Source organism: Sus scrofa, chromosome 12 (assembly GCF_054392235.1).
Source record: "Sus scrofa isolate SSC_HxYL_T2T_F1_AM1 chromosome 12, Sscrofa_HxYL_maternal_Yorkshire_Landrace_v2.0, whole genome shotgun sequence".
Classification (NCBI taxonomy): Eukaryota; Metazoa; Chordata; class Mammalia; order Artiodactyla; family Suidae; genus Sus; species Sus scrofa.
The window spans coordinates 983,975-995,132 of record NC_139394.1 but is presented as its reverse complement, the minus strand read 5'-3'; the positions used below and the strand labels follow the sequence as shown (position 1 = coordinate 995,132).

At 60.1% G+C, this 11,158-nt stretch overlaps 1 protein-coding gene across 3 annotated transcripts; it reads right to left on the bottom strand.

Annotated features, from left to right (window-relative positions):
- Nucleotides 1–119: 119 nt before the first annotated feature.
- Nucleotides 120–6,405, bottom strand: DUS1L (dihydrouridine synthase 1 like). Of its 3 annotated transcripts, XM_021066391.2 has the most exons (15): nucleotides 5,658–5,832; nucleotides 5,117–5,153; nucleotides 4,568–4,814; nucleotides 4,075–4,183; nucleotides 3,639–3,689; nucleotides 3,237–3,349; nucleotides 2,791–2,873; nucleotides 2,569–2,672; nucleotides 2,184–2,328; nucleotides 1,934–2,030; nucleotides 1,766–1,854; nucleotides 1,171–1,313; nucleotides 848–885; nucleotides 600–675; nucleotides 120–504 (listed from the first exon to the last, which is right to left on the bottom strand). In XM_021066391.2, exons 3-15 carry the CDS (start codon nucleotides 4,802–4,804, stop codon nucleotides 365–367), a joined length of 1,425 nt encoding a protein of 474 aa, XP_020922050.1. In that variant the 5' UTR covers nucleotides 4,805–4,814; nucleotides 5,117–5,153; nucleotides 5,658–5,832; the 3' UTR covers nucleotides 120–364. The 3 variants fall into 3 exon arrangements, with proteins under 3 accessions (XP_020922050.1, XP_020922051.1, XP_020922049.1); XM_021066392.2 differs by lacking the exons at nucleotides 5,117–5,153; nucleotides 5,658–5,832 and adding an exon at nucleotides 6,335–6,405; XM_021066390.2 differs by lacking the exon at nucleotides 5,117–5,153.
- Nucleotides 6,406–11,158: the final 4,753 nt, after the last annotated feature.

Sequence of the window (11,158 nt, the reverse complement as noted above, 5' to 3'; positions counted from 1 at the left end):
GGGGTTCCCCCCCGACCCCGGGAACAGGGTGGCCGCACGGAGGAGACTGAGGCTCTATTTGGCAGGAGGTGCCTTGGGCCCTAGCGGCCCTGCCAACACCCAGGTCTCAGGCCCAGGAATGGGGCGGCTTTGAAGTGATTTATTGTTCACTGGGGACACAGGCGGGCTGGAGCCCAGGACAGGTCCGGCTGGGGAGCCCGCTCCCCGGTGTGGCCTCGCTGAGCCCACGGCCTGGGCCGAGGGGAAGAGCGGCTTGTCCTTCCGCGTGAAGGAGCAGGAGGTTCCCTGAGAAAAGGCGTTTCCTTAATGGGCACGAGTCCAGGCGTCGGCGGGCAGGCCTGGAGCCTGGGGCTGCAGGTGCCCCTCAGGTCAGGGCGCTGCCCACGGCCTCGGGGAGGCCACCCAGCGGCGCTGGCCCCGCCTGCGGAGGTTCCTGCGGCCGCAGCTGGGCCCCCTTCCAGGCCAGAGACTTCTCCAGTTTGGTTTTAAAAAGAAGCCCGTGACCTGGCAGAGAAGCGAGATGAAGGAAATGTGGGTTCAAGGAGGCCGAGGGTCCCTTGACTCTGGGCAGGGGGGCGGCGGCGGCGGGCGCCCCTCACCTGGGCAGTCGGCGGTCTCCCTGAAAGCGCGCTTCTTGCAGCAGCCCCGGCACAGGTTAAACACACACCGGTTGCCCTGGGCACGGGAAACGGGAAAGCCCATGAGCCTGGGCAGAGCCAGCCTGATGGGGAGAAGCCACCCGCCCTGGGCGGTGGCCAGGCTGCCCCCGCGGCTGAGGACGAGGACAGCTCGTGCGGGGCCCTTCCTGGGGCTGGGGCTGGTGGTGGGGCCACGAGGACGCACTCACCTTTGGGTTCCCACATTGATCACACTTCGCGTATTTTGCTGGGAAGAGAGCAGAGAGGTGTCCGCTGACCTAGGTGAGCCCACCCGCTGCTGCCGGCCGCTGCACGGGGCTCCCATCGGGTGTCCACGTGGGCCGGGCGGCTGCGGGGGCGGGGGGCGCTGGGCGGGATCTGCTGGGAAATCTCACCCCACCCACTGGGGGGCCCATCAGCCTCCTTGGGGACATGTGGAAGGGTCACGGGCCCTTCCTGCTGGACTCCCCACGACTCAGGAGGCATCTGCACCACCCGAACCCGGGGACCCGTGGGGGGTGCCGCGGCTTACGTTTCAGCGAGGGGTCAAAGGTCTTGTGTGGGTTCCTCAGCTGCTTCTTCTGCTTGTTCTTGGACAGGGCCTCTGTGCTGCCCTCCTCCTCCAGGGCCCGCTTGCTGCGGGCACCCCCGTTCTCCTTGCTCCCCTCCTGGGGCCTGAGAGGGAGGGGGAGTGGGCAGAGCTGGGGGACGCCCATGAGAGGCAGCCCACCAGCCACAGCCTGGGGTGAGGACGTGTGTGCAGCTCTCCCGAGGCCCTGGCAGCTCGGCTCAGGCTGCCTGGGCCAGGGCTGGCCCGAGTGGCTGGCGCGGAGGCTGGGACACCAGGGGACACCAGAGTCTGAGCCACTGGCCCCTGGATAGGGCTGCAGCTTCAGATGACAGTCTGTCCCCTCCTCAGAAAACCCAGAGGAAGCTCAGGGGGTCAGCCTCGGGACCCCAGGGCAGAGCTGCTCAGGGAAGCGTCTCATAGAAACCGAAGCGTCTGACAAAGGCGTGAGCCTGCCCCCGCCCCCGCCCGAGAGACACAGCTGAGCCACTGCACCTTGGCCAAGGCCAGGCAGGTGTGTCCCCCACCCCGCAGCCCACCTACACACAGGGAGGCTCACCCTGGCCGGAAGTAAGGCTGGCAGATCCAGTGGAAGAAAGGCAGGCCGCCCGAGGGTTTCTCTCCCTCCTTCTGCCTGGATATGTCCTCCTGCAAGAGCCCAGGGGGCCCTTGGTCAGGGGCCCGAAGCCCAAGTGCCCCTCCCACTGTCTGGCGCCCTGGCACCTGCCTGGCACCGCAGCTTCAGCTCCTGGCTCACGGCAGCAATGCCCTCCAAGGTCTTGACTTTGGCGAGCTCCTCTCGAAGCTGCTGATGTACCTGCAGCCTGAGACGGCCGCCCCGTCAGGGCCGGTCCAGCACCCAGCTCGGCGACCACTGGCCCTGGGCCCTGGCGCAGAGGGGCGCTCTCTCCTCTGGCCTGGCCGTTGCATCCGCCCTCGCCATGTCACCAGACCGCGTCCCCTGGGGGGCAACTCACGTGTGGTGCCACAGCTTGAAGAGGTGGGCCCGGACGTAGGACAGGGGGCAGGGGTGCTGCCGCACGAGGTCCAGGTACTCCTCGGCCAGCTCCCACACGGCAGGGCTGCGGCCCTCGAACAGAGCGGGGTTGTGCAGGTGTCCCTCTGCAGGGCGGGGCGGGGCGCGGGTCAGGGGCACACGTCCTCCCCAGGTGGCGCCATCCCGAGGGCAAGGCTGGCCACGGGCCCAAGGGCTCTGCCCCGCAGGGCAGACGGGGCCCTTGGCGAGGACCGTGCGGCCTGAGGGCGATTCATCTGGGCCTGTGGAGGCGCGAGGCAGACGGGCAGACGGCCCCTCTAGCGGCTGCCAGGGGTGGCCCAACAGCAGGCAGGGCCCAGCCTCACCTGCACTCATGACCCCCTGCACCCCCGTGTCCTGGAGGCAGCGCTCCACGTCCCGCAGGCACTGGATGTTGCCGTTGGCAAACACGGGAATGGCCACCGCCTTCCTGTCGGCAAGCGGGGCGGCAGCGGCTCAGAAGAGAGGGCGCTGGCCCCTCACCCCGCGGCAGGGCCAGCCCCCCCCCCACCCCCGTCTGCCCACCCTGGGCCCCCAGGTCCGCTCACCGCACCGCCTTGATGTGCTCCCAGGACGCCGCGCCCGACAGGGGCCCCTTCTGCTCCTTGGTGCGCCCGTGCACGGTCAGCAGCTGGAACACAGCCCGCCCTCAACTGCACCCGACCACTCCGGGGAGGCCGCGCCGTGCCCGGCTCTCGGTCCCGAGCCCAGTCCTCTGGGCTGGCTGCACCGGGGCCGGGTGACATGGCAGAGCCATCCCGTGTGCCCCCAGGGTGAGGGGGCGGGGAGGCCCAGACCCTTCCCAGGGCCAGTCCCCCGGAAGTGGCAGCACCGCCACTGCCCGAGGCGGGGGTGGGCTGGACTGGGGAGGAGGTGGCCGAGGCCCAGCAGCCGGTCTGCCCAGTACTGCCCCCGCCCCGGCACGAGCGTGGGGCTCCTCCATCCGTCTCAGGGACTCCCGCCCCCAGCCCCACCCAGGGCCCCCGGCCCTCACCTGGCAGCCAGCCTTCTCCAGCATCTGGGCGTATCTCACCGTCTTGTCGATCTCGGGGAAGACACGGATCTTGCACGTGACGGGAACAGAGAGTTTCTCGTGGGCCAGCAGAACTGGGGAAAGGCAGAGTGGGCTTCCGGGCGCTGTGGTGGCCACCTCCGGGCAGGCCTCCAGGGGACCGTGTGCGGGCTGCCGCTTGGGGCAGCGGAGAGAGCCGCCTCTGACCGGCACCCGCGCTCTGATTCTAAGGGGGCAGCTGCGGCGGGACAGGCCACTCCTCACAGCCACCTCCCAGAGCAGGGACAGCACCAGGGCCAGGAGGCCTCTGCCGGCCCCCGTCCTCTCCGGAGCCCGCCCCCAAAGCGGCCCCAAGTCCCCGCCGGCAGCACGCGGCCAACTCACTCATCCTCCGCAGCAGGTCCCACTCCTCCTGCAGGAAGGCGCCGTAGTGGCCTGCGAACGACAGGCACGCCCTCTGCGCCTGCTCCCGGGCCCACACAGGCCTCCGGCTGCCCGGCCCGCGCCGAGCACCCTCCCGACACGCGCTCGGAGCGGCCAGCACCTAACTCCTCCAGCCAGTGGGGGAGAGGAGCTGAGGTGCCGGGAGAGCGGCTACACGGCGGTGCGGGGAGACCTCGGTTCAGCAGGACACACTTGTCCCGAGGGAGCCCGACAACCTCTGACAGCCAGCTGAACCCCGTCCCCACCCTCCAGAGAAAGGAGCCCAGGGAGGGCCAGCTGCCCCCGAGCTGCCCCTGGCGTCAGCCACACCCTGGGCTCAGAGCCTCGCCCCAGCCCGGGGCTGGCACTCAACGCAGAACCCCGGAACCCGAATCACCTCGCTTGGCGATCATCTGCGGGCAGCCCAGGTTCAGGTCGACGGCATCACAGTAATCCTGTGCCAGGAGAGCCGCCTGGACAAACACCTCTGGGTCGTTGGCGCAGAACTGGGGGAGACACGGAGGTCACAAGAGCCTGAGCCAGGCCCTGGTCCCACAAGGGGTTCAGAGCTGACGGGGGGTGTGGGGGTGAGAACGACGGCAGGGGCGCCCCTTCCTGCATGTTTACAGCAGGGCTGCGCTAGGCGGCGCCCCCAGCGCCCAGCAGGCCCGTCACACTCCTGTCCTAACCATGCCTGTGCAGAGGGAACACGTGGCAGGGGTTGGGGGGCGTGTGCTGCAAATCTCGCAGAGCACCCAGCGCCGGCCACCAGAGGAAAGGGGACAACCCCAGGAGAAAGGGCAGCCCCTCCGCTCTGATCTCGGGAAGCTGCCTGCCCGCCGCCGCCGCCGCCGCCGCCGCCGCCAGCACTCTGGGGCCGGGCCACCCACCTGCACGATGAGGGGCCGGTCCTCGGGGCACGCTTCACAGTACAGGTTCTCTTTGCGGTAGTTGGCATCGCGGACGAAGACCTGGGCGTGCAGCATGGGTGTGTAGCACAGCTGGGCGCCGTGCCGGCGGCTCAGCAACCTCCAGGCCAGCTCGCTCTGGTCCACCATGGGGGCCACCACGTGGCGGGCCCCCCCCAGGGTGCGGCTCCAGAACTCAAAGCCCTGCAGCTTTGGCATCGTCTCCACACTGAGGGGTACAACCAGGGGCTCAGGGGCCGGCAGGGCACAGGGCAGGAGCGACCTCTCCCCAAGCCACTCCGGTGCTGCCTCTCGGTCACAAACGGGGACCCGAAGGGTGACGCTGGTGCAGACCAGGAGCAGAAGGAAACCCCAGCGCCGGGGGAGACCTTAGGCAGGTCGCTCAACCTCTCTGAGCCTGAACCCCTCACTTCTTAGCGGGATGAGGTGTGTGTCCGGCAGAACGGGTGTGAAGAGGAAATTCAACGTAAGGGCCTCGTCCGGGCCGGCCCGGCGCAGAGCAGCTCTCACCTGCAATTCTCAGGGGCTCCCACCGAGGCAGGACCCCCTGTGCCGACACTGTTGGAGGCCACCAGGGGGCCCAGGCGGCCACCTGGCCACTCTGTAGCTCCTCTGGCGGTCCGAGGGTCGGCCCGCTATGACAGTGTACTGAGGGCATTTCCCTCCAGGGGTCCTTACGCAGCCTGGCCAGGCTTGCCGGGCCCCTAAGGAGCCTGCTTAAATCCCTGAAGGATTGAACAGGCAGCCGCCCGGCCCTGATTACAACAGGAAACACCGGAGGCGCCGACTGGCAGGGAGGGAGGCGCCTTCTGCTCACCTGGCGGACCTGGGTAGGGGCTGATTAAGCGGGGTCATCGGCTTAGTGACCAAGTTCCCAACGGGGGTTTCATATTTTCGCGAAGTTGTGACGTTACGTGTAAAAATCACCTCGGCCGCCCACGTCTTGCCCAGAGACCAGGGCACGACGCGTCCGGCGGCGCGCTCTCCGCCCCCACCCGAGGAAGGGCCCCGGGAGCCCGAGAAGCGCGGGTCGAGCCCGCACGGAGCCTACCTGGGCGGAGCCGGGCCGCCCGGGCGTCCGGGCCGGGCTGCGGCTCCTCCCGACGCAGCTGGGCCTTCGGAGCCGGGGGTCCCGCGGGGTACGGCTCCGGGCTCGCGCCGGGGCCACCGCCGGGCCGCCGCCGCCGCCGCCGCCGCCGAGCGCAGGGCTCCGCGCCGGGGCCGCCGGAAGGTGCTCCGCCAGGGCGGTCCGGGCGGCCCGCGGTGCGGCGGGAAACGCGTCCCCGGGAAACCGCGCCGGGCTGCGCAAGGGCCGCCCCGCGGCGGAGGCGCGGCGCGCGGGGCGGCGGTCGGAGGCCGGAGAGCGGCTCCGCCCGGCGCGGGGAGGCGGGCGTGCGGGGGCCGGGCCGGGGCCGGGGGCGGCAGGACTCGCCTCTCGCTGGGCCGGGTGCCGCCTGGGCGCCCGAGCCGCCGGGCCCGCGCGGAACCTCGTGAAAACGGCGAAGGAGCGAAGCCGCTGTGCTACTGCGGCAACGCCGGCGAGCTTCCCGGCCCGCGGCCCGACGGCGCCGCGCTCGGCCGCCCGGAACCACAGGTTCTCCGCTTTAGAGCCCAGGCGTTCCCGCGCCACCTGCGCGGCCAACGGAATCACAACCTGCTTGTCCCCCAAACCCTGCCTCTCTTTCCTACAGACGCCGTGGCGCCTTGGCCCTGCCTTTCTCCCCGCACCTCTCATCACAGAGGGACGCCTTCTGTCCCCGCCGCAGTGCATCCGCCTTTTGTCAGCGTGGTTTGCAGGCCTCCCAAGCACCCTCCCAAAGGGAAGACAGAAAGGTTTCCCTCTGGCAGAGCCAAGTTTCATTTTACCATTTCATCCTTAAGTATTTCCACATGCCCCGAGGATAGGATTGTGAAAGAAGCAGAACCACTCTTTCGATGAGATTAAATTAATTTCCCGGGAGTTCCCACTGTGGTTCGGCAGTAATGAACCCCACCAGTGTCCGTGAGGATACGGGTTTGATCCTCAGTCTCGCTCACTGGGTTAGGTATCCGGCGTTGCCGTGAGCTGTGGTGTAGGTGGCAGTCAGCTTAGACCCCGCGTTGCTGTGGCTGTGGCGAAGGCTGGCAGCTGCAGCTCGGATTCAACTCCTAGGCTGGGAACTTCCATGGGCTGCACCTGTGGTCTTAAGAAAAACATCCGTTGGGTTCAGTGGGTTAAGGATCCAGCATTGTTGCTGCAGCAGCTCGGGTCACTGTTGTGGCTCAGGTTCTATCCCTGGCCCAGGAACTTCCACATGCTGTGGGCAAGGCCGGAAAAAAATAGAAAAAGAAAAAAAAAAAAGAAAAGCATTCCCAGATAAAGATGGAGAGAATATGCTGCTAGCCGACCTGCCTTACATAAAATATTAAAGAAGTCTTTTATTTATTTATTTATTTATTTTTATTTATTTATTTTTTTGCTATTTCTTGGGCCGCTCCTGCGGCATATGGAGGTTCTCAGGCTAGGGGTCTAATCGGAGCTGTAGCCACAGGCCTACGCCAGAGCCACAGCAACTCGGGATCCGAGCCACGTCTGCAACCTACACCACAGCTCACGGCAACGCCGGATCGTTAACCCACTGAGCAAGTACAGGGACCGAACCCGCAACCTCATGGTTCCCAGTCGGATTCGTTAACCACTGCGCCACGACGGGAACTCCCTATTTTTTTATTTAAACTTTTTTTTTTTTTTCATTTTTTCAGGGCTGCACCTGAATGAAACATATGGAAATTCCCAGGCTAGGGGTGGAATCAGGGCTACAGCTGCTGGCCTCCACCACAGCCACAGTAACACTGGGTCCGAGCCCCATCTGCAACCTACACCACAGCTCACGGCAACGCCGGATCCTTAACCCACTGAGTGGGGCCAGGATCGAACCTGCAACCTCATGGATCCTAGTCGGGTTTGTTACCTCTGAGCCACAGGGGGAGATCCTGGAAGTCTTTTTAGAATTAAAAGAAATGACATCAGGTTGTAACATGAATCCATATGAAAATATAAGGAACACCAGTAATTACATAGATGATTGCTTTAAAACAGTATAAAGACACAAACATGGTAAAAAACTACACACTCATATCTTATGAGCAGCGATGAAAATCCTCAAGACATTAGCAAACACGATCCCACCAACATATAGAAAGAATTACATACCATGACAAAGTGGCATTTTTCCTAGGAATACAGCGTTGGCTTGTTTTCTGAAAATCAGTTAATGTAACGAAGTATAAAAAACACATGATCATCTCAGTAAATGCAGATGACAAAATCCAACACCCACTCATGATTTTAAAAAAAAAAACCTTGGAGTCGCCGTTGTGGCTCAGTGGTGAACGAACCCCACAAGGATCCATGAGGATGCAGGTTCGATCCCTGGCCTCGATCATGGGTTAAGGATCCAGCGTTGCTGTGAGCTGTGGTGCAGGCCGGCAGCTACACCTCTGATTTGACCCCTAGCCTGGGAATCTCCATATGCCACCTTAAAAAGACAAAAGACAAAACAAAACAAAATAAAACAAAAACGGAGTTCCCATTATGGCTCAGTGATTACTGAATCTGACTAGCATCCATGAGGACGCAGGTTCGATCCCTGGCCTTGCTTCCATCCCTGGTGGCTTAAGGATCCAGTGTTGCCGTGAGCTGTGGCGTATGTAGGTCACAGAGTGGCTCGGGTCTGGCGTGGCTGTGGCTGTGGTGGAGGCCAGCAGCTGTAGCTCTGATTCGACCCCTAGCCTAGGAACCTCCATGGGCTACAGGTGCAGCCCTAAAAAGCAACAAGCAAACAAACAAACAGGAGAAAACCTTGATAAACTAGGAATGGGGGGAGAACTTCCTCAGCTTGAAAACAAATATCTACTCAAAAACCTTATAATTAATACTCAGTGGTGACAGACCAGACTGCTTTTCACCTAAGATCAGGACAAAGCAAGCACGCCTGCTCTCACAGCTCTTATTCAAAATAGTGTGGGCAATTCCAACCTGGCCAATAAAGCAATAAAAAGAAAAAAAAGGCATGTGGCTGGGAACAAAAGAAGCGTCCCACCTTGCACGTGGCAGATGGTCCTAATAGAAACTCCTAAGAAAGCTCCGAAAACAAAAAGCCCAATTCTAACAAATGCGTTCAGCAAGGTCCGTGCAGAAATTCAATCACATTTTTATTTATTTTTATTTAGTTATTATTATTTTTTGTCTTTTTGCCATTTCTTTGGGCCGCTCCCACGGCATATGGAGGTTCCCAGGCTTGGGGTCGAATCGGAGCTGTAGCGACCGGCCTACACCAGAGCCACAGCAACGCGGGATCCGAGCCGTGTCTGCAACCTACACCACAGCTCACGGCAACGCCGGATCCTTAACCCGCTGAGAGAGGGCAGGGATCGAACCCGAAACCCTATGGTTCCTAGTCGGATTTGTTAACCACTGTGCCACCATGGGAACTCCTCAATCACATTTTTATATACTAACCACAAACACACGAAAATTGACATTGTAACCCCGATACCATTTACCGTTGCGCCAAAGAAAAGTAAATACTTCGGAATAAATCGAACACAATATGTACGAGATCCACGTGCTGACGATCACAGAATTTTGGTGAAAGAAATCAAAGAAGACTTTCTTTCACGGTCTGGAGGGTCTGCCGTGATCACAGATCAGACGACTAGACAGCGCATAGATTCTGTCTATGCAGGTCAATGTGCGGATTTGATGTAAATCTATCCAAAAGATCCAGCAAGTTTTGTAGACATAAACAAATATATTTAAATGCATATGAAAAAGCAAAGCACCTAGAATAGCTAAAGCAACTTTGAAAAAGAGCAGGAGACTATACTCGTTCACTTGTAATAACGGAAGAGACTGTAAAAATAGAATATATACGTGCACCAGGCCACTTGCCGTACTCCTGGAATTAAGGCGACATTGTAAATCAACCACAATCCAATAAAAACTGAAAAAAGCAGACGGGAAAGGCATTGCTTTCCCCACTGTTCAGGCTCGCTGTCCAGCTACAGCAGCGAAGATGGTGGCTGTCCTGTCGGCAGATACACACGACACAGGGGAGAGAACCCAGAAAAAGACCCACACGGTTAAGCCCAACTAAACCTTGACAGAGGGCCAGCAGCCATTCTCCCGTGGACGGATCGTGCAACTGACCGTCTGTAGGCAAAACAAGAACAAAAACCCTCGACCTCAAACTTTATACCAACATTAATTCCAAATGGATCATGAGCTTAAATGCAAAAGGTGAAACTATAGGGATTCCCTGGTGGTCCGGTGATTAGGATGCAGTGCATGCTTTGTCTTATTACTGCCCCCTACTTGTTCTTTGCATAATTTGGGGAAGAAATCCTTTGTCGGCGCTGGGAATTCTAAATAGCAGCCCCCCTCCCCTAAGTCTGGGGCTTATAGTTTTGTTTTTTTCTTTGTTTTTTGGCTGCGTCTGCGGCAGGCAGACGTTCTCCGGCCAGGCGTCAAACCTGAGCCACAGCGGTGACCTGGACCACAGTGGTTCATGATGCCAGATCCTTAACCCGCTGGGCCGCCAGGGAACTCCTGGTATTGCTCTTTATATACCAATGTCTATGAGCTCATTCCTTGCACAAAATCATACAACTGGGTTTTGTATATTGATCTTCTCTCCTGCAATCAATCGTCCCAAATGCACTCCTTCTAGGAGCTCTTTGCAGATTTCATCAGCTTTTCTACAAGGACAGTTACGTTGTCTGCAAATAGGGGAAGTTTTATGTCTTCCTTTTTGATCTGTATGCCTTTTATTCCCTTTCTTGGAATTGCTGCCCTGGCTGGAACTTCCAGCACAAGGCTGAGCAGAAGGGGTGAGACTGGAACTCTCCGTCTGGTTCCCGATCTTGAATAACACGTCCTCTTTCAGCCTTAAGTGTGATGGTAGCTGCTGTATGTTTTTTGCCGAAGTCTTTAAGCGGGTTGAGGAAGTGGCTGAGTTTTTCTCTAAATGCTGCCTTCTACTGCCTTTGGCACGGATGAGCAACGAGATCCTGCTGCGTGGCACTGGGAACTCCGTCTAGTCACTCAGGATGGAGCCTGATCATGTGAGGAAATAAAATGTGTACGTGCATGCGTCACTGGGTCACCTTGCTGTACCGTAGGGAAAAAAAAATTTGTATTGGGGAAATAATTACAAAAATAAAGTAAATAAAAAAAATGCTGCCTTCTACATCCACTGAGATGACCAACGTTTTTATCAATAACATGGTGAATTATAGCGATTTTTTTTTTTTTTTTTGCATTTTTGCCTTTTCGCCTTTGCTAAGGCCACTCCGGCGGCATGTGGAGGTTCCCAGGCTAGGGGTCAAATCGAGGCTGTAGCCGCCGGCCTGCACCACAGCCACAGCCACGCAGGATCTCAGCCACGCCTGCGACCTCCACCACAGCTCACGGCAACGCCGGATCCTTTACCCACTGAGGGAGGCCAGGGATCGAACCCGAGACCTTATGGTTCCTCGTCGGATTCACTTCCACTGCGCCGCGGCAGGAAC

Excerpts from the sequence above, each read along its gene's own strand:
- DUS1L (XM_021066392.2), bottom strand. The coding sequence starts at position 4,804 with ATGCCAAAGCTGCAGGGCTTTGAGTTCTGGAGCCGCACCCTGGGGGGG. Across the intron at positions 4,184-4,567 it reads ACCGGCCCCTCATCGTGCAG|TTCTGCGCCAACGACCCAGA; the intron begins GTGGGTGGCCCG and ends TGTCTCCCCCAG. Across the intron at positions 3,690-4,074 it reads GCAGATGATCGCCAAGCGAG|GCCACTACGGCGCCTTCCTG; the intron begins GTGATTCGGGTT and ends TGTCGTTCGCAG.